This window comes from Pithys albifrons, chromosome 10 (genome assembly GCF_047495875.1).
Source record: "Pithys albifrons albifrons isolate INPA30051 chromosome 10, PitAlb_v1, whole genome shotgun sequence".
Classification (NCBI taxonomy): Eukaryota; Metazoa; Chordata; class Aves; order Passeriformes; family Thamnophilidae; genus Pithys; species Pithys albifrons.
Window position 1 is genome coordinate 17,807,322 of NC_092467.1, and position 27,517 is coordinate 17,834,838.

Consider the following 27,517-nt stretch of genomic DNA (forward strand, 5'->3'; position numbering starts at 1 on the left):
ATTTGTTTTTTTTAGTCTAAAGTCATACCCTGAAGGCTCTTTGAGGCATTCTGATCTCTGAAGTGTAAAATGCTATCAAGATTTACAAAACGTTTTGGAAATTCAGGTTCTGATAACTTTGGAGGAAGAATTCTCACAGGGAAACATCTTTCAGTTCCAAATTTTTCGCTAACTGGTCTTCATGGCACTTTTTATTCAGACAGAAATGTTTAAACACAGCTGGACCTCACAGCTTTACCATGTGTTAGAAAGTTTTAGGTACTCCAGTGTCGCAGATGAGAAAACTGCAGTTGCAGGGATTAATGTGGTCCATGCAATAAATGCACTCTTCAGTACCCTCCACAGCCATGATCCCCCAATAACCCAGACTTCAGGACTTCTTGGAGTACTGTATGGCTTTCTTCCAAGCTACATGTCTGAATTTGCTTTGGATGGAAAGCAAGTGCTCAGGTCAGGACAGAATGGTTCAATCCATTGGCCTATTTTAATTGTTATAATTTAAAAATTATGTACAAAAATAAAAGCATACATCTTTATTCTTACATATTAACTATAATAGAATGCTGTTAATGATGCTTTTCCAATGGAGTCTAGGAAATCTTACAATATATTTGTTTATAATTTAATTTTTTCAGATGTGGATCTCTCTGATGTAGATGAGAAACAACCTTATGATTATAAATTTGTCAGATGGATGATCGCATCTAAGGTAAGATGTCTTAGTCATACTTTTGTTTTAGAAATGCTTTGCTATTGAAAACAAGAGCAGTGCAACTTAGTTATTTAATAATGTAGTAGAGATGTTCAATTCAAAATATCATTTGACGTTGATAAAGATGTGACTAAAATATTGCAAAATATGCTGAAAATGTAGGCTATAGGTTTGTGTTACATCCCAGCACTTTTCTTTCAGAATGCTTAAATGATAGTTGTACAAAAGTACCTTTGAAATGTTTTGCCTAAGAAAAGTAATTTGATTTAGAAAAGTCTAGCTCGTGCATACAAAATCAAACCTTGTCTTTCCATCATGTGTTGGGAGGGAGAGTTCCAGAAATGGAATAGGAAAACCATCATGCTTAAAACAGATTTTTTATACACATATAAATAAGCAAATATATTCCTGTTTTATGTTTCAGAAGCTGTCAGCAATTCCTCTTTCAGCATTCTGTGGTCCTGAAACAAAGAAACAGTTTGAAAAATATATACGTTTTTGCTTCATTAAGGTAAATTTGTGTCCTGAAAATCAATGCAGTACAGAAATCTGCAAGACTGACTGTTATATTTCTCCGAGGATCTCTTGAGTTGAATGTTTTTAGGAATAGCAAGTTAGCTTGGTGTAAAATTCAGCACAAAGTAGCTTCAACTGTCCTTTTGCTGAGGAACCAACATGAATGTGGGTGGCATGGCTAAGTAAGGACACCTGGCAGAAAACAACTGAATGGGTAGCACTTTTTTATCTTACTATATTGATTTTTAAAAACATTCCTGACCGGTAGTGACAGTGAAAATTAATGAGAGGTAAACTATCAATGTGATTTCTATAATTCAGAGCAGAGAATAATTGTATAGCAGAGTGGTGTGACTCATGCCCAACAGCATGAGTTCAGTGTCCAACAGCAAAAACAGTAAAGAGATCACCTTCAAGTTTAGCTCACTTGCCTGAAAATACACAGGATTTCACACCAGCTCCAAATTGCAAAAGAAAACTTTTTTGTGAATTAGCCGATTTTTGCCATTTTGTGATCACCTGCTTTACACATTTTCTTTGCCTTCTTGAGTCTTTTCTTGAAAAGACTGAAGGACTTTGGGATAGGTAGGTAAGCTTTGGCAAGTCCAAAGCCCTAAGATGTTTCCCAATTGTTCTGTAACAGTCAGCATAATAGAACATGTGCAAATCCTTAACTGTTCTGTGTAAAGATCAGAGCTTTAGCCTGAACCAGTAATGAAGGGGAGTTTCCCCTTGTGTTGCTTAGTTCTTTTGATGAGGTGTAAAGTCTGTGGTATAAACTGAGACACTAAAAACCAGGATGAAACTCGCTGGTTGTAAATGTGTCTTGCCTGTAATGAGCAGCACTAATAATTCCAAGTTGGACTACCTGTACGACTCAGGTTGTAGCCAAGCTACCCTACTGGCCATTGGATAGATTGCCCATGTTTGGAGGGATTATGTTTGAGTTCACAGCATACCATGGTTGCATGGCAATTAAAAAATCTCAACTGCACACAGAGGGATTAGGGGAGTACAGAGACAAGTTAGCATGACTCCAAAACAGAGCTGCCAAGTTACATCACTGCATTAATGCCAGGCCTTTATGTAAGTATTGCTTTCATTAAATGTGATAGTATGATTTCCGAGAAAATGGTATCCTTTAAATATATATAATAAATATTTTCAAGGAATCAGCATTGAATTCTTTGTGCAGTCCAGATTTATAGCTAATAACTCTTAATGACAAACTGGCTGACACGATATTTACAGGATGCAAGAGAAACTGCCAAATACTGCTTTGGGATGACATAATGATGACTGTCTCTCTTCAAGAACTCATACTTGCAGTAATAGTGCAACTGTTCCTTGTTTTGCAGAGAGACAGCACACTAGATGCAGCTGAAGCAATTCTGAAGAACTGGAATAAACAGACAGGCTGATTTTTCTTTATTAACTCTTCCACGTGGTATAATTATCTAATAATAGGGTTTTTTTACTGGAAATTTAAGAACAAATTACTTAATACAGTTCAGAATTAATATGACATTTGAAAAAACTTTTTGCTGCCACCTGCTGAGAAGTTAAAACAATGATTTACCTGAAATATGTGTAATGCAACTAGAGGTCATTTTCAGTCTTTTCAAAATAATTAACTTTTTTCCTAAAAATAAAAAATATATATGGAATTCACTTCTTTTGCTGAAAGAAAAAAATTGTAGAGCTCTGTGTAAAATAAATAGATAATAGAGATATTTTAAAGCTTATAAGAATAAAGTGGGACATATTTTTTATGAGATAGTACAGGAACTAAACAGAGAGTCTTAGAAACATCATGGTTTGTGAAATCAAATAACCTGCAGCAGAGGAAGATTAAGACATGCCTCATATGAGATAATTGCAGTGACTTTCTACATACCTGCCTGCCTACCTTGTCTATGCACAAATTGCATCAGTTTAAATAAAGTGAAAGGTGCTAAGTTGCATAATTGCTATTTTATTTTTCACAGTAGTCATTTGTGGTGTTTTGAACATATTCAGTCCTCAAAAAAAGTAGGAGTGGCATCTAGAATAGAAATTCTATTTACTTTTGTCTACCTATGTATTTATTACGTGGATGAATCTACAAAGCAAAATATGGAAGACTTTGCTTCTTCACAATCAGATGCACAGTGACATAATCAATCCTGTATTTCTTTTTCTTACCATTTCACAACATCGGTAATTTCACACCAAACTTACTTCAAGCTCTAGATCTAGAGAGCCCATGGTTGTGGGCCTAATGCTGTGCTATGGAGCAAAACTGGTTTTGTTTCAAGCACAGTAGATAAAGGATTGTTTCAAAAGAGATCAATATAGAGAATTCCTTTCTAGTTGCTTCCTTTTTAGTTCTCTCTGCAGTCTTCTAATCTGTGGATGGTTTCCCACTAGCAGAAGCAATCCAGGTAGGTAACCTCTTAAGGCTGTGTGCTTTGTTCTCCATGTTTTTTCTATGTTCTTCCAGGCAGACCTGACTTTAGTTGGGATAGAGTTAATTTTGTTCTCAGTATCTGGTACAGAGCTGTGTTCTGGATTCAGTATGAAAATAGTGTTGATAACACACTGATGGTTTGATTGTTGCTAAGTTGTGTTTGTCCTAAATCAAGCACTTTTTTGTGTCTTCTGCTCTGCCAGTGAGGAGGTATGAAAAAGGAAAAAAAGCTGGGAGAGAGCATAGCTGGGACAAGTGACCCAAACTGGCCAAAGGAATATTCCACACATGGAATGTTATGCCCAGTGTATAAACTGGGCAGTTACCTGGAAGGGGAGGTTGATCAGGGTTTAGGGGTGAGGTCTGGCCTCAGTGCATGGTGAGCAACTGCATTGTGCATCACTTGTTCTTTTATTCTTTTTATTATCAGTGCTACTATTTACTATTATTTTTCTTTTTTACTTTTTGTCAATTGTTAAATTGTTCTTATCTCAGTCTACAGGTTTTACTTTTGATTCTTCTCCCCATTCACCAGGCTCGGAGGCTGTGTGGGGCTTAGTTGCCAGCTGGGTTTAAACCAGACACAGGCCTTATGGTGCAAAGCCTGAATAAGTGCAGGAACTCCTTTTGCAAATATTTCACTCGTTCTGTGATTACACAGCTGGAATCTTAACTGAATTCCATCAGACCGTGACCATGGCCGGAACCTAAAAACAGGTATAGAAACTGGACTGTGAGAGCAGCTGCTAGTTTTTTTTCACTAATACTTCTTGGTCTTGGGCTTTTGGGAGTCCAGTAGCTGGGACTTCCCATAGTCTTCCACTGCCATTCTCCAAATCTCACCAGAAGATGGTTGCCTGGTATCTTTCTGTAGAAAAATCAATCAGCAATTAAAATTACTTAATTGAAATTTCAGCATGAATTTCATTTGGAAATTTCTACATTAAATTCCAGGAGAAACTATTTTTTTAGACACTAAATTTCTGTGAAATCTATACTCTTACTTTAAAGGAATTTAAAATTTGTTTATGTAAATAGCACTAGGGAGCCTTGGTGTTGCAGGAACTAAGAAATTGTACCAGGCTATTGAACTGCATGCAAATCAACAAACCATTACAAAGGACCTTTAGAGACACAAGTAAGAACCAGTGACTTGTTTTCATTAATGTACTGTTCACTGTGTTTGCAAAGGCATCTAAATAATCTCATTGCATTATTGTTGAAATGACCCTGGTAATATTAGCAGGGTAAGAATTGCAGTTCAATTACACATTTTTATTACTGACAGTAGCCAGCATGAGATACTTGGTGTGAAATTTTAAGAAACTCCAGAATGACCAATTAAGCAAGTTTTAAAATAGGATTGTTGTTGTAACTGCAGTGATGGGAAAGAATGGATAGAGCTGGGGACAGCAAGGTAAACTCTGTGAGCTATTAAAATGATCTGTTGTTGACAGAGACTGTTAAAAGTGGTATTTCCATTTGCCACGTCAACCACTTTCAGTCTGCTGCCTGTGGACAAAGTGCTTGAAAAATTGCTGCAGACAGGGAATAAAGAATGGATGATATATCATCTATTGTAATTTTGCAACATTTCTGAAAATCAGCCCAGTGGCAAACCAGAACAGCTGTAGCAGCCGATGCCGGTGACGAAGAACTAAACTTTTCTTGTCCTCCCCTTTCTGGGAATTGGTCTCTCAGGGCCAAGAACGCGTTGCGCCCCCGGTACTTGCATGCAGACTTGGGGCAGTTTTGGTTACACTGGTTTTCCGTGGCGTTTCACTAAAGTGCTGGAGTTTGCACAGGGCCAGCTGAGCCGGACTGGGGCCCGGGGGGGCAGCCCGGGGGGGCAGCCCGGGCCCTGCTGCTGCCGCTGCCTGGCGCAAGGGGCGAGTTCCCCCCAGCGCACTCCGCATCCTTTGATTTATTTGAACGAGACTGTTCCCGGAGCCGCCCTCAGTGCCACGGCGCGCAGGCCGCGGGCAGGCTCCGTGCAGACCCTGCCCTGTTGTCCCGGCCCGCCGAGGGGCGGAGCTGCCCGGCCGTCCCTCCGCCCGCCCCTTCGCGGCATCCGTCGGAGCGCTGGGCGGCCCCGCCCGCCGCTCCCGGTATTTAATAACCAGGAGTCAGCCAGGGCAGCCTCCGGCAGCGCCGCGATACCGGCGGGATGGCGTCCACCAGCCGGTACGGGGCCGGGGAGCGAGGGAGGGGCGGCGGCTCCGCCAGCGCTGCCGTACCTGGCACGGACGGAAATGGCCGCGCCGCCACCGCAGCGCTCGGGGACGGACCGCGGCCATCGCCGTCCCTGCCCGGCCCCGGTGCCGCCGGCTCGGCGCGGTTCTCTCGGGGCTCGGGTGTCCCCTGTGCGCGGCTCCCGGGCCCGCGGGAGGCCGGGGAGGGCCTCCGGGCGCCCGCGCCTGTTCGGCCGGGCCGGGCGGAGCGCCCTCGGAGGGTTCGAGCTCTCCGGTTTTGCGTCTCCGTGTCGCTCGTGCTGGGTAGCGCTCCCAGGAGCCGCCAGCGCTTTGCGGGATTTCGTGGCGATTTGTGACTTGAGTGCGGGGCCTCCCGCTAGCGACGGCTTGGTGCGAGCGGCGGCCCGGCCGGTCCCCTGTGGGGCCGCCCGCGTCTCGCGGCAGCGTCGAGGCTGAGACCGGGCCCCGAGGCCTGGGCTGGGCCCCGAGCGCCCCCCGGACACCCCGGTCCGGCCCCGCTCGGCTCCGCCCTGGCCCGGCCTCGCCGAATCGCGGCCCGGACGCTGCTCTGGGGCTCCCACCCGAAATCTCTGCCGGCTCCGGTCGGTGACCGAACGAGGTCAGGCTCGGAATTCTTTTCCCCTGGAGACGTATCGAGTTTTTCTTTCCAGTCAGGAATGAAGGGTGGCTCACGGAGCAGACTGGAATGACTGTAACTCCTGCTAAACCTGTCCTAGGATCTAGGAAGTGCTTCCTTTGCTGAGATCGGCCTTTACACACGTGCCATGCATTTTCCCTCAGCTTAGTAAATCGAACCCGTATGTTGCAAGGAGTACAGTGTATATATGTCTAGATATACGAGTTCAAATTGGGATAGGAAGACTAATTTTTACAGTGTTTTGTGAAGGTAAAGACTTAAATAAAACACTGTCGATATTCTTTGAGGCTTCTGATTTTTTTTTCCTCGTTTGCTTAGTGTGTCAGTAGCCTTTTGTGTAATGCCAAATGTCAGATGATCGTGACTGCTTTGTCAACAGTTTTGTCATATGAAACTACTGGCTGGGAATAGTGAGAAGGAAAGTAGTTTAAAGAGTTTTAATGTAGTATTTTGAACATAATTTACATCTGAAGATCTTGTGTGTACATGTGCTTTCTAGAGTTGTTTTTCAGCTTTGGTTTCCAATCTTGGGTATTTTTCTGAACAGTCAGTGGATTAAAGTCTCTTTGTATTTTTGACTCGTCATAAATATCTAAAAAATCCAAATTAAGACGGGATGTGTAGGTTAAGCTGAAATACGTTTGATCAAGTCTGTTATTTAGAATTTTGATACTTTAATTTGAGGTGGTTTTGGTACAAGATACATTACAAAAATATGGAATTTAAGATCCGAAACCTTGATTGTTAAATACAGCGTTGCAACATTTAAATAAAAGATGCAGCTCAGATGTTCAGGTAAATAGTCAAATCACTCTAAGTTCAGTATTATTAAAGTTTTCTTGTCAGCAAGGACTTCTTCTGCTTTTAGTTATGCAGTCTGCTTGTTTGAAAGTAAATAATACTTACCATTTTTTTTTGTAGTTTGGATGTACTTCCGAGGGTGACTTGCCCAAACCATCCAGATTCCATTTTAGTGGAGGATTACAGAGCTGGTGATATGATTTGTTCTGAGTGTGGGCTGGTAGTAGGTAAGTAGCTATTGATATTTTTTGAATTACCATACAAAAGTTAGAATACAACTTAAATGTTGTGTGTAGCTTTGCTTTCCCACAAAAGTGGTGTTTGATAAGTCAAGTATTAAAAGGCTCTCCCTTGATGCCCAGCTGTGTGTGGTGGATTTGGTTTTTTTGGTGGTTTTTTTTTGTGATTATCTGTTGCTGAAAGCTTAATGTTCTGAATAGTCTGTCTTCTGGTAACTTCTTGCACTTTGGAAAGAATCAAACTGTCTTTAAAGACTGAAAATATAATGTGTATTATAATATGATTCAGAATATTGTGTCTAGTCTGCTATTCTGTCTTTAGTCATGACTGTTGTCAGTCAGGAAAGTATAAGAAGTGTTATTAGAGCTCCTTGTGAAATTACTTGCTTACAAGAAAAAAACAAACCCAAAACAAAAAAACAGCCAAAACACAAAGCCAAACCCCAACTAACCTGTTTCCTCTTAGCTAGAGGTTATTTTCTGCCCTGAAGGATTTATCTTTATATCATTGCCAGCATCTGTGTTAATTACTTCTCCTTAAGCTGTTAAGACGATCCAAAGTGAGTATCCATTTTTTCCCACTGGAGTGTTGCTGAGCCCTTTTACTTGGTTTGTGTAGCAGCAACTGACACAGACTAAACCGTATTTCTAAGTATAATGGAATATTCAAAATACAAGTCCTTTTAGGTATTGTCTTTGTTTCAGTGAGAGAGAGGGAGTTGTCATAGAACCTGCTGCATATGCAATTTTTGGTTAGCTTTTCTAGGATGAGCCTCTTATGTGCACCTTAATGTGTTTATTCCTTTTGCTTGGGAAACTTTGCACACTTGTTTTGTTAATTCTTTGAACTGCATTGATTTCTGTTAGCTTTTTTAGGCATGCCATTATGAAAACTCTTGTTAAGAGTGCATGTTTGGGTGATTCATTCAGTGGTGCTAAATATTTCAAATGGTTTATATCCCTCTCTCAGACTGTGGTGGCTTTATTTTGGCTCATCAAATAAAAGTTTTTTCATAAAAATCTGAAAGTTTATTTGTGGCAAAGGGAGTACTGATTTAGCTGGGTGACTAGAACAGATGGGCTTCATTTATGCGCAAGCAAACTTCTACATAGCTTGTTAAATAAGTAAATCTTAAAATATCTCAATGTGACTGCTGGTTTCCTTTAGAATATGAAACCATTTTAAAAAGCTGGAGGAAGGGTTGTTACTGCTTTGTTAAAAGAAGGACAGGTTGAAATTGCATAAATTCTGGTAAAGGTCAATGAATCAGAATAAATTTGCTGGCTAAAAATTCAAATATCCATAGCAATATTTCCTATTGAAATATGGTAATAGACTTCTAAGTTACTGCATGAATGTGGTTTGGTTCATGCTCAGCTCTTTCCGTGGCTGCCATAGTCGAACAAAAGTTTAGAATAGCCCTTATTCATCAGTTTGTAACTTTTATGATAATCCCGGCTTTTGGAGAAAAGGGAGAGGTTCTTCTTGATAAATGTAATTTTTAGGAACTTGGAATTTGTCTGAAGTCTCACTTCATGTGCTTTCTGTTACTTGGTCACAAGGTATTCTTGCCTTAGAGGGTTATTCTCTGGCTTGTCAGAATTAAAAGCGTTGGTGATTTCTTTCATTCAAGTTGTTAGCACTTTCAATGAGCAGAATCATTAGAACATTAATAGAAACCGTTGATGAGTTTTTGAAATGTGTTTGAAATGGTTTTAGTGCAATTTACATCCAACATTACTGGTAGGGTAAAAAGTGGGTTTTTTTGTAGGCCTTTCTATGGATTTGTAACCAGAACGCTTTAACAAGTGTTAAAATGATTGTTCTCATTCTTTCTCCCTTCAGCTGTTTAGTTTACCTGCATGTGTCCAGTTCATTAGCTGGGGTATCTAGCAGGTAGTTTGGAAAACCAGTTAAGTAGGATGGAGATAGCTGATAAATGTATTGATGCCTGTAGATTGCGTACCCCTGTGAACAGAGACACACTGCAGGCAAGTTAGTGGAGAGAGATACAGGGTTTTATTAGAAGGACCTTCCACGACCAAACCCAGGGGGTTTGACCCCAGGTCTGACCCTATGGTCAGGAAGTCACAGGGTTTTATACCCCTCACAGACATCCAATCAGAAGTTCCCATTTCTCTCTAATGCCCACCCAAAAGTCCTGCCAATCTGCCCCCTTCGTCATGGTGGGGCAGTTAGGCCTTCTCCTGTTGTCTTCTGTTATCTTGCAGGTGTCTGCTCAAAACAGCTCGGCCTTGACAAGGCCTGCCAGCTCGTGAGAAAGGCACCTTAGTATTCAGGCTTAAGATCAGGGCAACTTAGCAGAGACTATGTGATTCTAAAACCTTCTAAAATTACATTAAATCACGTTCTTAGGCATCAGTATGACCAAAGAGAAAGATGAGCATTCAGGATTTTCTCCTCTGGTCTGTAGGAAATCTGGAGGAGCTGTAAACCAGATCCAGTTCTTTATGCCTGTTTTCTGGAGATGCATGTGAAGTAGGGATGTTTTTTTTTCTGTGTTCCAAATGCAACTTTTATGTATTTGTTTCAGATTCCATGACAGATGTTTCCCTTAAGAGAGTAGTGTTTTCATTTCCTGTTCTTACGTAGAAAAGTTTTGTATTTCAAGACTTACATAGGCCCTGAGAACCCACTGAAAATATATTTTGGGATGGACTGAAAGTTAGTGAGGTCTTTATCACTGAAGAGGGTCAATTAGAACAGTTAAACCCTCCACAAAATGCAATATACTGGGTAGCCAAAGAAGTGCTACAGGTTTACTTAAAAATATTCTGATTTTAGTATCTGCAGAGTGCTGTTGGTGCACGTGGGACAGAATGGTTAATGCCGAATTAGTGTCTCTATTTTACTGTTGTGAAGTACATAAAGTACATAGTGGTGTGACTGCTGATTTTTTTTCTTTGTATGTGTGCAGTGTGGCTGTAGACAGCCAAGAGTCTTTGACTAAACCAAGTGAATTTGCAATTGATGTTTCTCTTGCTTGCTAATAAACTCTTGTGAGTTTATTAAATGTAGAACTGTATCATAGGATAAAATAGCTGGTGCACAGATGACCTTGAGGTTTTGTTACCAATTTTGTGGGAATATGAGATTAAATCAGTATTGCTAGTATGACTGATCTTGCTTTTAACTGGTCTGCAGCTGAAGGGGTAAAGCACTGGAAAAGTTTGGGGGAGCTGGAGGCTGGGAGAAAGAGGAGCTGATCTCCCTCAGTTGAATTCTGTATTTTAGGCAGAGCTGTATATTGCAAGTACTGCATTGGGCTGGTGTGAGCTTACAGCGTTCTTGGGGCTTGGAGAAGTACTTAGTTCTGTGTTGATTTAGAATGTTCACTGTATCTCGTTCTTCAGACAGACTTGGTGGGGGAAAAGCATGTTGTTCAATAACAATGCTAGTAAATCTTGTTTCTTGACAGGTAAATATTTTGCTTACTGCCTTTTAGGCATTAAGAAAAGCTGGCAGTCAGCCGATGTGCCAGAAGGGGCTGAAGAAAGCAGAATCAGAGTGGAAGACAAAGCACTGTATTTTCTTGGTGTAGCAAGGTGGTGACCAGAATTGCAGAGAAGGGTGAAAACAATTCTGGTGGCATGTACTGCTGTGTAGCATCTCAGCTAATGAAATACCTTTCTGATCTAAGACTTTGCTTAAAACTTCCGTATGGATTAATTTTAAGTGTTAGTGTGTAGGGGTTGGAGCAGTGAAGAGTTTCTTTTCAGCATATGTAGTAAGTGATTTTCTGTAACTGATTAGCTGTCTGCTTCATTAGGCAGGAAGGGCTTAGAGGAGGACAGTGCTCTTGTACAGAGTCTTTTTTGGGCAGCCTTTTTCAATAAAAAAGCAGAAGTCTGTCTTTAGCTGATGAGGGTCCTTGGACCTGTGCCAACTTGTTAAAGCTTGGAATCAGGTCATGACCAATAGTCAGATATTTATTCCATGTTCTATGTATACCTGAGTGTTCAGTTGCAGAATTTTGGGGGAAAATATTCAGTAGCTTGTGGTCAGCACTGAGGCTGTTGTAAAATTCTGTCTGTGTATTTGGCTAATAGTTCTGGAAGGTTTGTGATCTAAATGTCGCATCGTAAATCCAGCTGTGGTGTATGAAGAATAGGCAAGACTTAACTATACCACAGGTGTTATTTTTTGTCTGCAATATAATAAACGGGTAGGGAGGGGCTTCACAATTGCCTCTCAGTTGGCCAGTTCATTACTCTGGATGCCTGTCATTAGGGATAAGATTGCTTCTATGCAGAGATTTGTTTTCTGAAAACCAAACATTTTTTTCAGCTGCTGATGGTGCCCTGTAAGTGGGAAAGGTGCTTAAGTGCTTCTGGCTGGGATCCAGTAGAGGGCAGTTGTGTCCATAGGGAAAAAGACTTCAATATTTGGGTGCATGTTCAGGTTTACTACTTTCTGCAAGTATTATCAATTTTTAAAACTGAAATAGGAATTCTTAATTCAAAGTATTTCTTGAAAAAATAGGCAAAAATCTTTAGATACTGATGCGTGTTAGCAACTTATATCTGGTTGCTGTTTTCACACTTGGTGTCCAGAGCACTAAAAAGTGTCTGACAGAAGTTGGTCCTTGCAAAAAGACTCTTTGCATTCAGAAGAAAGCTAATTATAAAGGGTACTGATGCTTCAAGACATCCTGAATAGTTGACTCTTGTGTGAGCATTCATGGATGCTTGGTTGTATACAGGAAATTTGTAATAATAAGAAAGCAATTTGCTAGCCTTTTTTAGCCAGCATTTCAAATAGTCTGTTTTAATTCTAACCCCTTTCAGCTTTAAAGACAAGGGTGATGGTTCTGGCTGTTCAGCAATAATGCTTATAACAGTGGAAACAGACTTTAGATGATAAAAGTTGGCATCTTGTCAGGCTTTGTAATAAGCACCTCTCAGCATGAAATTTCTTGGAGGGTGTAGAAGACTTTCTAGTTAGTGGGTTCTTGGCTGGAGACCGAAGGTGTTTGAGCTGCTGATGCTTCCATTAGGTGAAGTACTAGAGTTGTCTGGTGGAACAACACTGACATTTTGAATCATCCTGTTTAGGGAATGTTTTTATGCTTGATTTTTACAGATGGACAGAGTGATTTAGGGCAAATAAGAGCTAGAAACTATCTGAACAACTCTGATGAAAAGAGTCCATAGCCTCTAATTTTTGTGATGTAGTGTAGATCAGGCACAGCATTTTCAGCTGAGTTTCTGTAGTTTGGAGCGTCCTTCACAATTACCTGAGCTGTTAATCTTCTAAAGGCCTCAAGTGCTGGAGAGGTGCAACTTCAGCTGACTAGACTTGTCCACCAGATTGTTTAACATTTCTACTCTCATTTGCTTCTTGCAAAATTATTGTATGAGCTAATGGCTTAGGAAGCCTGGAAATCCTTTTAGATTTATCATCGTTTTGATATGCAGGAGCTACCAAGCCTTTGTTCTTGTGGTGCTGTACTGTCTGTTCCAATCCATGGTTGCCTTTTGGTACTTGTATGATGCTGTAGATGTCTGGCAACTAGTTGAAATGGTCTGTGAGTTTTTATGTTTTGCTCAGCATCTGAAAGCCTGCTGTAGTTATTTTTGCTGTCTTTTGAATGGACTGGTGTTGCTGGTGGTGATGATGCATTTGTGGTGTTGACAATTTATTGAAAACAAGGTAACTTTTGTAAGGAATACTACCATCTTACAAAAGGCTGGAAATGCTGTAGAAAAAGTTGTGACTAAATTTTTTTTCACATGAATTTATTCTTTAGTAACATTTAATACATCTGGTCTTAAATAGAAACTCTAAAGCTGAAAAGTAGAGGGGAAAAATAAGGTTGAGTACTACTGTACATGGGGAAGCTGATAAATAGAATGTTTAGGAGTAGATACTTGGAGTACTGTGTCTAACTCTGGGCTTCTCAGTACCAGGAGATAGACTTCCTGAAGCAAGTCTAGCAAAGGTTGCAAAAGTGATTTGGGAATTCAGAGAGGCTGAGAACTACTGAGCCTGTTCACCTCAGACCAGTCAGCTTGGCTCAGTGCAGTCATGTCTTCATGATTCTCCTCAGCTTGGAGTCTGCTGCTTAGCTCTTTCATTGGAGTTTGTCTCAGGACTTCATCACTCTGTTTAATAAGGAGTTGACTGAAATAAAGCTACATATACAGGATTACACTTAAAATTGGGCATTGTAAATTGCTTTTAATTAAAAGTATAATGTATGTGCTCACTAGATGGCAGCAGATTCCTTAACTAACTGTAAGAATGAAACATTCTCTGCTAACAATAGCTATTTTGGGAATTCACAGTGCAAATAAACTTCTAATACTGTATTTATGTTAAGATTAAAACATTAGTTAATAATATGTAGAACTTGATGCAGTGTGCAGCTAACATTAGAGCTCCTCTGAAAAAACATCCTAACACCCTCTCTGAAGTGTTTCAAGACTGGATATGGATGGTTACGTTACTTGAGGCTTGAATGTCATCATATGTCTTGTTTTTGTTAAATATCTTCCATTTGTAGCTATGTTCTCTTCGTGTAGCAGATAATACAAAATGCAGAAAGAGAAGAAAATACACGTTTTAGGTGTTATTGCAAGTGAATGCAACATTAAAATAGCTTGTATTATTTCTTTATAAATATGTAACTGAAAATTCAGAACTTGTTGAATAAAAATATTTTCCCTTGAGAAGTCACTTTGGTTTTAGGGAAGGAGTAAACATACGTAGATTTTGATGTATAGATATTTTAAGCTAATTTTTAAGAACTGTTCAAAATGATATTTTAATCTTTGAGTCTGACCTGAGTTTGCTCTTGCATTTCTGCAGTGCACGCTCTCTGCATTTGTCAGTTGGGAGGCAAAGTAACCTTGGTCTGTGGTTTTCTGTTTTGACCAGCAGTTCTGCATTTTCCTAAAGGAGCTTTCAGATGAGGGGCAGCCTGAGTCAGGGAGGTTTGCAGGGCGTGTTTGCACTGCAGCCTGCGTGTTAATCTGCTAGGCTGTACTTTAAAGAGGAACTGAATACTGGGAGAATGGTTTACAAAAAGAAATGGAGCAATGGAGAAAAGTTCATCTGTTCAGAAAAATGCTTTATGATGTCAGCCTGGAGATGGGTTTCCCAAAGATTTGGCCCTGTAAACTGTTGGACTTTTTTGTACTTCAGGGGAGGAAGCTGAGAAGATGAACTCATGGGTTTGAGGAACATTAAAGAGTGTCTAATGTAACTGTATCTAGCAAAGCTTATTTTTGTTCAAAAGAACTGCATCAAAAGGAAGTAGCAAAGGGAATATGCAGCCACTCCTATCCTCCCTGCAGCTTGATAGAGTTGCCAAAACCAATATAATGTGAGAAAGCAGAGACAATGTTATAATGTACTTACTAGGAGCTTTTCTTACTCTGGTGTTTGACTGTTGGGCTCATATTCCAGGAAAGCCAGTCAGTAGTGTAGGACTCAGCAAACTGAGTTTAGGACTTGAAATTTTAACTCAGGATCAGTTTTTGAGGCTGGTTTCTTACACTGCTTTTTGTGAGGCTGAATTTAGTATTTTAAGATTTTGTTTTGATAACTTAGGGTGGGGCTAATTGCATCTGTACTAATATCACAGCTACAAAGTTGGTTTTTTTAATGTTTTGAAGAGTTAAAAAAATAATAAATACCACATTCTGTGTTTTGTTTTTGTTTGTTGTCAAATGGGATAATTCAGTTAATTATGCTTGTGGCCTCATACATTTTCCATCTATGGGAACCTTTGGGCCTATTTGTTCCATTTGTGTTAATCCTTCTATAGCTTGTGCCACACTTTTAAGGAAGCCTTTTGAAAGGTGGAATGTGCTGCCCAGGACCTCTGTATATTTGCAGTGACACCAACAGTATACAGAAAAACTTCTTTTCTGCAGTAGCAGATTTCTTGGCTAAGTAATGATACTCGCCTGCTCTTTCTGAATTACACAAATGCTTTATATTCAGTGATTTGTTCTACTTAATCTTTTCACATTCTGAAATAGTCTCAATCCTCTGTTTGTAATACACTTGCCAAAGCAGGCAGTGATATAACACTTTGTTGTTAGAGGAGGAATGGTTCATAACTCACAAGAGGCAGATCCCTGAGTGAGTCATTTAGGTCATTCCCACTTGTGTGGAAAAATATTACATCATTGCCCTGTACTCAGGGGTCTATTTATACCATGCCAGAATTTTAAGTACATTTTGCTTTTTTTAGATGCTGTAAACAGTATTGGGGGGTTGTCTAAAACTAAAGTTACTGCTAGGCCTTAGAAGGAGCATTACTGAATCAAATATTTACAGAGTGCAGGAACCAGAGGAGCATGCTGTCTGCAAATTCGAGCTTGCAAGGGCCAGGGGGAGGCCTTTGTAGCAGAGAGAATGGATCAGTGCTTTTACTCTGCTATTTCTTAACTCTATAGCTTTTGATTTTTTTTCCTACCCCTGTTAGTCTTCATTAGAGCAGTAAATGAAGGTGGAGCCATAGCTGGGAGCATGTCTTACAGATACTGAGGAGAATGTCTCTAACGTAAAGTTAGCCTTTTGGGTTGTGGCAGTTTCTTTTGGTTCATTCACAGCTTTCAATTTGAAGCATTCTTCTTGCATAATGTTACCTTGAAAATGGAGTTACTCTGTCAGAACAGGTCCCCTTTATATCCCCCAGATAAATGGGCAGTTGCAGCACTGTCCATACCTCCTGTATTTTATCCAGCTTTGTATCTTGAATTGCCATTGTTTGCAGAGTGCTTTCTTCTACCCGTTTGTTTTCACCAGGTTAAATCAGCCTCTGTGGTTTCATGCTAAGGCTGCCATACCGGAAATTTCTGCTGCAGTCAGTGACACTTTTTTGCAATCATTTTTCATGACACACTTAAAGACCCATAAAGGTGGTAAATTTTTCCTCAGGTTTGGCAAAGAAGGGTGATGATTATTCTGAAGAGCTGTAATCTGCTGTACTGCATAACACTAAGAAAAGTGTTATTTTGGTGTTTTTCTGTACACATATTCTTAAAAATTATGTAGTACTGTGCTAGAGGAAACAGCCTTGAGATGCAGCTTTTATCAGATCTCTGAATAGAATGAACTGCACTGCCAGTAGTGGGTTAGGGACTGAGGTTTGTGTGTTTTCCTCTGTGTTTGGGCCTCTTTTCCTCCCTAAGTTTCTAGTGTTGTGATTACTGTAGGGCTTTTGCCTGCATCAGAATGTTGGTTAGAGTTATTTCTCAAACTGCCAAGTTGCTGTAGGAAAGATTTGGGTGAATGTGAGATGAACAGAGGACTGCAAGGAAAGTTGTTTCATTCAGAGAATGTGGGTTTAATGCTCTTTCTGCTTACTCTGAATCTGTACAGACACTTCCAGGTGTATGTAGATTGTATGTTGATACTGTCCAGCATTGTACATGAGGGCAGTTGGGCAGGATCAGAACTGTCAAGAATTGAGCTGCAAAGTGTCATTATGGTAGGATAGAAGGTGCAAAGTTGAGAGTACAAAGGACATGAAACTCATGCAAGTGATTTCCTACAGCTTAGTGGGATTGTGTATGATAGATAATTCACATGTGCACCTTGAACACACCTCAAATGTGAGTGAACTTGCTGACTAACAACAACTGACTCATTTGTCCAAGCACTGGGAACATCCTGCCTTCAGCTTGAAATCAAGGTCTTGATTTCTTTTGCATATTGAAAATCTCTCTTTGGATAACTGTACCTCTTTGTGTTTGGGATGCCTTTCTCTAGTTAGTTATGTCTTCTGTGCAGCTCTTGTTGCTTTTGTTGTTGTTTTTGTTTGTTTTTTTTTTTTTTTTTCCCATTGCCTTAACCTGTAAATCCTAAACATTTTGGTACATTGTCCTGCAAGTTACTGGTCTGTTTGGGAATGTCAACAGAATTCCTTCTTGCAATGGAGAGCTCAGATGTGTAATGTCATGTTTTGAAATATTTCATGAAACATTGTTAATGCAGACTGTTGTTCTGTGATCTCAGGTGACCGGGTCATAGATGTCGGGTCAGAGTGGAGAACTTTCAGCAATGACAAAGCAACAAAAGATCCATCTCGAGTTGGGGACACCCAGAATCCTTTGCTGAGTGATGGTGACTTGAGTACAATGATTGGCAAGGTAACTGAAAAAAACTACACTTTACTAAGTTTGAGTGTTTTTATATCAAGAACATGATTGTATGTCCATAGGGAAAATATTCAGCATATGTGTTTACAAAGAGATTTTGCCTGAACTGAACTCATGCTTATCAACAGTGTGTAAAATGTGGCTCTTTCCTGGGGGTAGCAGGAAAGGGCCAACCTTTGCAAAACCAAAAGAAGTTTGCAGTGCTGTGTGGTTACTTGCCACCCTTTGGTATGCTGCTATAAATAGGAAAGCTAATATTGCAATTTTTAAAGAAGCACTTTATCTTAGCAAGTACATTTGAGCTGATTCTGAAACAAGATACTTAATTCTGAGATCTCGGTAGTGTTGCCAGCTTGAACTGAAATTTTTTTTGTAGCAGAATCTGTATCAGATTTGTATTGGAGACCTGCAGATCTATGTGCTTGTTGTACATGTTTTTCCAGTTAATGTTAAAACACTAAATGTAAAATTGTTTCGTGTTGTGAATGCCCCAGAGAAAAGTATTCTGTCTATATTTGGGTCAAAATTTAGCAGTACAATCATATCCTGCTGTTTCTCATGAGAGAACAAGCAGGATTATCACACAAATGCCCTCCCTTTAATGAAGCAGTGACCCAGGTAAGTTTTTGTTGTTGTACTTTCTGTTAAGGAAGATCCAAGTTAATTTTTGTGGATTTCTTGAATGTTTTGTGAAAGGTGGTGCAGTTGCTGATAAATAACTATGAAAAATGTGTTACTGCTTTGTGTGTTGCAGTCCATGCACAGCAAGAGTTCTCAGACGTTTTTGTTACAGTGATGTTGCTAGGATGAAGAGGCAGACATACCTAAATATGTGTGGCTGTCTATAGGGCAGTGTGCAACATACTTTTCAACCAAGAATTTTTCAAACAGATGAAGTTGACTAGTGAGTAGTGATGGACAGCTAATCTTTGACAATTAATGAAAAAGAAACCTTCTGTTCAAGCTGTTGTCTGAGCACATGCTTGTGTTTTGGACAGCTCCAAGCATTGTTTCTTGTAAGATTTTAGGATTTTAGATGGCTTTTGGAATCCATTCAGGCAACAAATTTCTGCACTGCTCCATTAAAAATACTGGCATTGCTAAGTGGCTCTGTGAAGCAGTGCTGTGGAAGTCACTGGGATTTTAATGTCACCTGTATAAGATCAGAAAGATTGTAGTTCAGAGGTCTTGGACTTCTGTTGCTGATTTGGTCAGCTCTAATAAAGGTCAGAAATAGACCTTTATAGACAGATGGAGAAATGCAGTGTTTGCTCCAGGTTCACATGGTGTCTCATTTTGTGACTGTGTACAGGGTTTGTTTCTGAGAGCTCAGTTTGATTCAGTAGATATAATGGCCTGAGCTCTTTAGGTTCTGTATCCAGGTGAATAGTGACGTGTGCTGTTAACACTCTTCTCTGTGGAGGTTCAGATCCTAGTTTAGAGTAAGAGGGATGGCAGCCTTAGTGAGAGAAGACATAAAGAAACCTCTACGAAAAGTTTGTCTTATGAAAACTAAGAATTTTTGTAGATGGACATTCAACTGATGAGGCAGTTTTGCTGTTCACCAGGACATCTCATGAACAAACTTGCTGTAGCCAAGAGTGCCAGTCAATGAAGACAAGATGTGGGAATGTTGGTGTGTTGTGATTTAACCCATGAGAACTGAATGAAAATGGCCAAGTAGTGGAACTGCCAGGGAATGTAGAGGGGGCAATCAATCCACCTGTGGGTACTTTATTTGCACGGGGAGGAATTGCAGAAGAGATGCATTATTGTCTGGGGGAAACTGGGAGTCTTTGACAAACCAGGGTGTTTTCTGTACAAGAGTTCCTGTGTTTGTACTGCCAGTTACCAGGGGCACATGGATGTGAACTCTGTATCGGGGCTGCTTTTTTTTCAGTCATTTGAAAGGAGGAGCATGGTTTATATCAGAAGATGCTGAAGAAATCTCCTATCAGTGCAGAAAGGGCATGAATTTTGCAGCAAAAATAACTAACCCAAGGAAGTAGTACATTTCTCAAGCAGTCTTCTGAAGTCCCTGCCAGCAGTAGGCTGGAATGAGGATTGACCTAGATATGCACAGTGGTTGAACAAGGGTGAAATTGGTGTAGTCATGAGAGGGTAAGTAGTATCTGACAGAGTACAGAACAACCTTCATGAATTCCAGAGAATGAAGCAAAGTAAGATTGTTATTTTCCCAGTCAACAACAGTTCTTAGAATGGCCCAGGGCAGGCCCCAAATTTGTGTGTCAGAGACTGCTTTAGCCTTTCACATGGCACAGGAAACGGTATTCCTTTCTGCCAGGCGGGACTGCAGATGATACAATCTTCACAGCAGACTTGTCCTGCTCTCCCTGAAACACCTCCTCACCCCCCACAAAACAAAAAAAACCCCAAACAAATGGAAAAAACCCCTTAAACTGCTGTGGAAAATCCAAAAGAGAAGGACATCAGTAATTCTTGTGGCACATCATGTTAGAGATGATTGGAAACTCATGGGACTGTAAATGGAAGTGGAGTCTAAACCAGTTAAAACAGTAAAGTTCTGGTGACTGCCTATTGTCTTGAGATGGTAAAGGAAGGGGACCAGTTCTGCCTCACAGAATGGCTTGTCACTCTTTGCTCTGGGAAGCCACAAGGTGCTGCTCAAGGCTGCTTCCTGCTGAGGGTGTGGTCTGTACTGCTCACAGGAAAGGACAGGCTGCTTTGCCCATGCAAAGGGATTAATTCCTAATTGGTTTTAGTGCTTAAGGAAACCATCTGTCTGAGGCACCAGGAGCCTCTATTGGAAGAAAGATTAATTTGTCTATGAAGAGCAGGGTGAATAGTGTAGTTGGCTGTGGTGGAAATGGCTTGAATTCTACAGACGGGTCTTCAGGATTTTGGCACAGAACTGTAACCCTGAAATGAGATACTGTGTGCTGCAGTTGATCTGATTACAATGCAGATCAATTGGAGGCATGGTGAAGTCTCATGTTAATTGTGACTTGATTGCCAGAATGTCATAGTTATTTCTAAAAGAACTCTTTCCTGTGAGCCTAAAAGAAAACTGTTAGTTTTATTTCCTGTCTTGTGGAAAACATTGTCTTTTGTGACCCTTGGTAGTTAATTGATTCCTTTTTGTAGTGACTGCAACTCCAAGAGAATTTAGGTTGTTTGAACAAAGAACTAATGCAATCCCTTGGCATAGAATTCCTATCCTTTGATCAGATATTGCTGAAAGGAAGCTGGGCTGTTGTCAAACTGCATGTCCTGAATCTAGAAGTGCTATATTGAGAAGCAATGGCAAGATATCGGGGACTGATGATTGAGAAAGAAGAAAGGATCGATCAGACTCTATAATGAGCTGGTTGTACTGGGCAAGAGGACTGTTGGATCTGGGGGCATGTGTTGATGTTGTGGTTAACCACACGTCAGTGATGTGGGTGATGCTGGTGGTACTTTTACTTTCTGCTAAAATGGGGGGTAAGCTGGGGTACAGAGCTGTTGGCTGCCAGTGCTGTAAGCCTAACCACCACTGATCCCCTTCAGAGATTAACACTGTTTACTTGAGTATGTTTTCTCACTTTAGCTGTCTTGAAGGCTGTTTCCAGGATTGTATCCATGAGGTTTCTGTTCTGTTTGAAAGCCTAACAGGTAGAACCCCTGACTTGGACAGATATCTTTCTTGGTGAGATGGGAAAGACAGAAGTAGATGTCTCAAGGTCTGCAACAGTAAAACACAATTCTTGAAGTATGTTTTACTTCAGTTAAAACTGGGTGGCTTCTGTTTTTATCGCGTGGAGAGAAAGGGACTCCTGACATGGTTGTCAAGGGCTGAAGTCAACAAAGCATTGTCCCTGAGTTTAAAGCTCCAAAAGGAAAGTAGATGGTGCATTTAAATAGCAAATGCAGGAAGAATTGCTGTGGCTTATGTAAGCAGTTGAGATGGAGTGTTTTCCACCCCTTTTATAGTTGTGAACAGTATATTGGGTATGGCTCTTGGAGGGTGCTCCTATCAACAGGGTGAAATCCTTGTCTAGTTCCAGTGTACGGCACTTAAAAGATGTGGTTTTGTTTTTGTTGTTTTGGCTTTTTGGTTTTCCTTAACCAGTGGACCAGGGAAATTCACTGTGGTGAAGGGGAATGCTTGCTGGCTCCAGGACAGAGCAGTATTTCCTGGTAAAATATTGTCTAGCATGAGGCTTAATAGACAAGGACTGAGGACTTGGTGTTGTTTGTGGTCACTGTTCTGGCAGCTACAAGAGTTTGAGCACATGCAGTGTCTGTAAGGATTTGTGCAGAGTGCTGGTCTGGGGGTCCATGATACACACAGATGTTGCAAAGGAGTGCAGGGAACAGGGATGTGAGTGACAGCCAGGAATGAGCCTTGTGACCCAAGACTTCTATGTATTTTTGGACCAAGGGAAGTTCTGGCATAATTTTTGAAAGGAAGATCTAGTGTTGCTCTTTGTGGCCTGAAGTTTGTTGTGCTTGATTCTTCCTTTTTGTTTACCTTTGTATCTTACTGGCAACCTTTGAATGATTGGAGATGTTCACCCAGTCAAGGAAGTAAGATTGCTTTGTAGCTGTGTTGGTGCCAGAATCAGTTCTGGGTGCTTGGTTCATATGAAAGGATGTTTGAAGGAGTAGGAAACCAAGAAGAGTCTTGGAATCTGCTGTAGAAGTCTGTTCAAGGAGCTGGGGAAACTTGGCAGGGAAGGAGGGTGGGTTCTGTGCCAGAGTCCTCAGTTGCGACAGCAGTGTCAAAATGTGTGTGCACCACAGATTTGTGTCTCAGCAGTGGAGGGATCCCCTGAGGCCGTTGGAAATAGGGGGTGATTGGAGGCCTGGGGCAGTGGAAGTGGAACCAGTGTAAGCAAATGGTCAAGGGTGAGTGTTTCTACTCTCAGCCAAAGAATATGTATTAGATGCAGAAGTGCACCACAGAGAGATGATAGAATTAGAGGCTGTGTTAAATAGAAGGGTAATTACCAAGAAATGGGTCAGGAAGAAAAAGGTGATGCCAGGGCATGTTGTGTCCCTTGTTCATTTTGTCCTCACACTTCTTTGTACAGCCTGGACATCCTGATGCTTTGCTGAGTCTTCACCATGAGAGCTGTGTGCAAGTGCTTAGCCAGAGTATCAGTCAGTCACAGATCAAAACCTGCTTTGTGCCTGCTGTTCTTGGCACAAGAGACAGTGTCGTAGTTGGTGTCTGCAGTGGCTTGTTTAAATGACTAAGTCTGTCTGCAGTGACAGTTGGGTGTCCCTGCCCAGATAAATTGGTTGAAGGTGTCAGCAAGGAATAAATGCTTGCAGATTCAGGGGATCCACATTTCTAGTCATGACAGAATTGTTGTGAAAGAAGCATTTTCCACTCTAGAGAACTCATGGCCCCCTGTGCACTGTGGCAGCAAACACGTAAGAAGACAATATAAATTACAGACATTGGTCTTCTGAACACACAGGTTGTGTTGTTGTCATCAGCTATCACTAATCTGACAAGGGATTATTTGTTAAAGATGTGTTTCAGACTGCTGGCTAATTGAAAACATCAGACATTTTAGGCCCCCTGTAGTTGGGAAAATTTGCCTATTTAATAGGAGTGTGCAATTTGCACTGTCAGCTGTAAGATACAAATGAAACACATGTTGGAAGCTTGTTTTGAAGTGGCCAGCTTGAGTTTGTGGCTCTTACTTCTAAGACCTCAAGCTTTTCTTTTGAGAGGTCCATGGTTTTCCAGTGAAGTTAGAATATGTGGATGTTTCCATTTTCTGATTAAGGTTTGCAGCTGCCATCAGGCCTGGTATCAAGTTGGGTTTGAACAGCTCGTTGGTTGAGATGTTCTCTTTGCCCATGCCTTCACTGTGATAGTTATCACTGTACAGACTGGTCTCCAGCTGGCCGTGGAATTGTTTCTCTGACTCACCTCAGTGCAGATGCAGCTCAAAGGGCACATGAGATTTAAGGAATCTCGTCTTGGACCTCAGCATTGGGGATGGGAATACTGAGATGCATGCATTGGCTACATACTATTTTATTCTTTAAACTGTTGCTACATTAGGAAGGAAAACCCCTGTATAATCTGTGGTCTTTAGAAAGCAACTCACAATTTGAGACTAGTGCCAGGTGTAGAACTTGCTGTGTGAACAGTGCTTGAGTGTATGATTTACTTTCAGTGATGTCTAAGTTTGAACTGATGCCTTGAATTGAAATGTATAAAGTAGGAAGATGTTTGCTCTCCAAGTGAGGAGGAAGTGGCATATGTTGCTGCCAATGCAAATTTTTCTTTTCAGGGCACAGGTGCAGCAAGTTTTGATGAATTTGGGAATTCGAAGTACCAAAACCGCAGGACTATGAGCAGCTCTGATCGTGCGATGATGAACGCTTTTAAAGAAATTACAAACATGGCAGACAGAATCAACCTCCCTAGAAATATAGTTGTAAGTTCATGTCTCCTTTCCTTAAATTGGTCTGGCATTGACTTAGTTAGCATAATATAATGAGCACATGAATTTTTGATATTGCTGCTAATTAAATGGCCTAGAGTTAATTAAATTTCGTCTTCTTGCGTTGAAGGATCGAACAAATAATTTATTCAAGCAAGTGTATGAGCAAAAGAGCCTGAAGGGAAGGAGTAATGATGCCATTGCTTCTGCTTGTCTCTACATAGCCTGTAGGCAAGAGGGGGTTCCAAGAACATTTAAAGGTAAGTTTTCAGTGACACAGATTCAATTTTGTTATGAAGTAAAGGTCTAGTTACTGTCTCTCTAGAAGGTTTGTTTTCCCTTTCCTGGACTTTGTCAAATTGGTTGTTCTCAGCTACAGCTCACCTTTGAGGAGGAGGGTAGAAGAGTCTCTGGAAATTTGTTGTGTTTGTGGAGTGGGCTCTTAGGCATGGGATTTTTGGTCATACTGCATTAAAAAGAATTTAGCGTTTGAAAGTTACTCTGAGTGTTGGTGAAACTTACAAGGCATTACTTTGCTCAGAGGACGGTGGGGACTGTTGTAACTGAAGTCGAACCAGCAGGTCTGCAGTAAATTTGGGCAACTTTTCCCTGGCAGGGATGCAGCTCTCTAGCACTGAGTACCAAATTTCCCTTACTAAGTGAACTATATTAATTAGCTCCTTATGATAAATGTGGTTGACATTAGTTTGAACATTTGTTTGACAAGTGTTCAAAGCTTATTTAGTGATGGTGGCCTTGGTGACATTGGCCTTCTTAGTGGATCTTAACATATTAAGAATCAAATTTGATTATTTTGGGGGAGCAAATGATGTCAAGCCTCAAGTTTAATTTTTCCTCTTTCTTTAGAAATATGTGCAGTGTCCAGGATTTCAAAGAAGGAAATAGGCCGGTGTTTTAAACTTATTTTGAAAGCTCTGGAAACCAGTGTTGATTTGATTACAACTGGAGACTTCATGTCACGATTCTGTTCCAATCTGGGGCTTCCCAAACAAGTACAAATGGCGGCAACACATATTGCCCGTAAAGCTGTGGAATTAGATTTGGTTCCTGGGAGAAGCCCTATCTCTGTAGCAGCTGCAGCTATTTACATGGCATCACAAGCTTCTTCAGAGAAAAAGACACAAAAAGGTAAAACTTAAGTTTTTTTGCTTTTAGTTTGCTATGTCTTCTTGCTTGAAAGAACATCCAGTGTTACTGTAAAACAGGGATGAGGTCTGTGCAAGTGGTGATCAGCTGCCGTTCTGACTGCACACAGCAAGGACCAAACCAGCATCTTCCAGTCCCCACAATAGGGTAACTGGCTCAGTGATTTTCTTCTGGCACTGAGTTGCATTCTTTCATGCTATGGACCAGTGCATTCAAATGAGCATCATTTAAGTTTACCCATGCAAATATGTGCATGTGTACACCCTGCTGCAATAAATACTCCAGACACAAACTTGTGGACAGTTGCAGGTAGCACTGTGGCATTGGATTACACTGAGTCTCATCATTCCAGCAGCCAGGGAATCACCCACGTTAGTACATGTGCTTGACTTCTTGTGGCCTTGTGGGAAAGACTGGAAGTGATGGGATGGCAGGGTTTGCTGTAGGTCACCTTGGGCATGACTCCCTGCTGGTATGGGAGCCCTTGGGGAGCCAGTAAGGAGTTCAGGGCTGTTCCTGAGCTTCTGAGCAGCATGGATCAGCCCTCGGGGTTCAAGGGAATGAGACCAACATGGGGGGCAGTGCCAAGGGAAGGAAGGGAGCTAAGTCTGCAGTGGTTAGAAAGTGATGGAAGGAATAGATCCCCAAGTGCTGGCAGCTGGCTGGGGAAGCTCCTTTGAACTGTCTAGTCCAGTTCAGATCAGAAATGTTAAAAATGTAGCAATTTCATAGTGGAGAGTTGCTTTTAGGTAAAAAATAGCCTTGATGTGTCAGGTTGTGGTGTTTTGTTCTGCATTCGTAACTGCTTATGTCCCCAGAGCTTTCATCATGCTGGCAGTTTCCTGGGCATGAGTGATGTAGAGCCCAGGCAGTGCAGTGCCTTCGTTCTTGCTCATCCTGAGCTATTGGACTGTATCTCTTAACAGTGATTGTTAAAATACAGCTGCCATGGACACCTGGCTCCATACTCCTCCAGTGTCCTCAGACAGTGCAGAAGGATTTCATGCAGTTCAAGGTTTACACTTCTAATTAGATTAAATCTTAAATAAATTTAAGTTTCTGTGCATATCAAACAAGTGTTCTCTCAGCTTGTTAGACAGTGCTCTGTGCCTCTGCCTTATTTCTCAATGCATTTTAAGGTAAATGTATTTCATGTTTAGCTGCAGGTATTAGTTTCTGTCTGTGACTGTGTTTTGCTTGTTTTGATTATATTGAATCAAAGCACAAAAGTGAAGATCCTGATGTTGATGATGATTTATTAAAATATTGCTGATCATATGTAGAGTTTGCAGTGTGTTTCTGAGTTTGCACTTTTGGTGCTCTGCCATTTTCAAACTGGTGTTATTCTGAGATGGATAGGATAAGTTGAACTCTGGTATGTGAGCAGACAGACTTATGTATGTGAAGTATTAATCACCAAAGTTCAAACCTTTTCTGCCAGGCTTTTGGGAGGGTTACAAATGAAGCAAGTGTCCAGAGCTTCTTGATAAATTATGCTTTTTGGTTTCTTCAGTATAAATGGCAAATGTAGTAACTAATCACTTCTCTTTTTCTTGTAGAAATTGGTGATATTGCTGGTGTGGCTGATGTTACAATTAGACAGTCATACAGGCTGATCTATCCTCGAGCTCCAGATCTCTTCCCAGCAGACTTCAAGTTTGATACCCCAGTAGACAAACTACCCCAGCTGTGAAATTGCAGAGGGTTAATTTCTATTAAAAAAAACCCCAAACCAACAAAAACAAACTCTTTATTTTTGCCTATAATAAAGGATGTACAAAGTGTTAATACTGAGTCTTCATGTTGTGGAACTGGAGGATATGGAGATGGAGCATAACTACTGGAACGCAGCACACATTCCAAGGGTAAACAAGCTCATTGTGTGGCATTTTGTATGTATATATTAGTGGAAGTAAATATTTAATGACTGTTGCAACAAATTTAATTTCATATTGTTGTACTTATTAAGATTTCTTTTGTAGGGATCTAGTAAGATGTATTTTGGAAAATTTAAAATACTGTGTAATTCCCAAATAAACTGTTTTCTAAAAACACCATCTTGTGGGTATGACTGCAATGCTGGCATGCACATACTGTTGTACGTGCTGAGAACTGGAATGCAGTCCATGGAATGGTGGAGTGAGCTTCATACTTCCAGGCTTGGTCACAAGGCTCCTAAAATGCTCACTGTCTGGACAACTTCTAATCTGTAGTG

At 40.7% G+C, this 27,517-nt stretch overlaps 2 protein-coding genes across 16 annotated transcripts in view; both read left to right on the plus strand.

Moving 5' to 3' along the window:
• Positions 1-7,522, plus strand: part of KYAT3 (kynurenine aminotransferase 3) — a 26,981-nt gene extending 19,459 nt beyond the window's left edge. For 13 of the 15 annotated variants that reach the window (XM_071564638.1, XM_071564637.1, XM_071564640.1 and 10 more), the window contains 4 exons: positions 636-709; positions 1,137-1,223; positions 2,587-4,394; positions 7,449-7,515. In XM_071564638.1, the coding sequence (XP_071420739.1) occupies positions 636-709; positions 1,137-1,223; positions 2,587-2,649 (224 nt within the window). In that variant the 3' untranslated portion in view covers positions 2,650-4,394; positions 7,449-7,515. Of the gene's footprint in view, positions 1-635; positions 710-1,136; positions 1,224-2,586; positions 4,395-7,448 lie in introns of all 15 variants that reach the window. The other 2 variants (XM_071564651.1, XM_071564653.1) reach the window with 1 other exon arrangement.
• GTF2B (general transcription factor IIB) lies at positions 5,725-27,242 on the plus strand. The gene is made up of 7 exons (XM_071564654.1): positions 5,725-5,861; positions 7,449-7,555; positions 17,562-17,695; positions 23,983-24,129; positions 24,266-24,395; positions 25,003-25,284; positions 26,862-27,242. The coding sequence occupies exons 1-7, from the start codon at positions 5,845-5,847 to the stop codon at positions 26,993-26,995; spliced, it is 951 nt and encodes a 316-aa protein (XP_071420755.1). The 5' UTR covers positions 5,725-5,844; the 3' UTR covers positions 26,996-27,242.
• Positions 27,243-27,517: the final 275 nt, after the last annotated feature.

Coding starts and splice junctions, on each gene's coding strand:
- GTF2B (XM_071564654.1), top strand. Junction 24,396..25,002: donor GGTTCCAAGAACATTTAAAG/GTAAGTTTTCAG, acceptor CTCTTTCTTTAG/AAATATGTGCAGTGTCCAGG. Junction 25,285..26,861: donor AGAGAAAAAGACACAAAAAG/GTAAAACTTAAG, acceptor TTTTTCTTGTAG/AAATTGGTGATATTGCTGGT.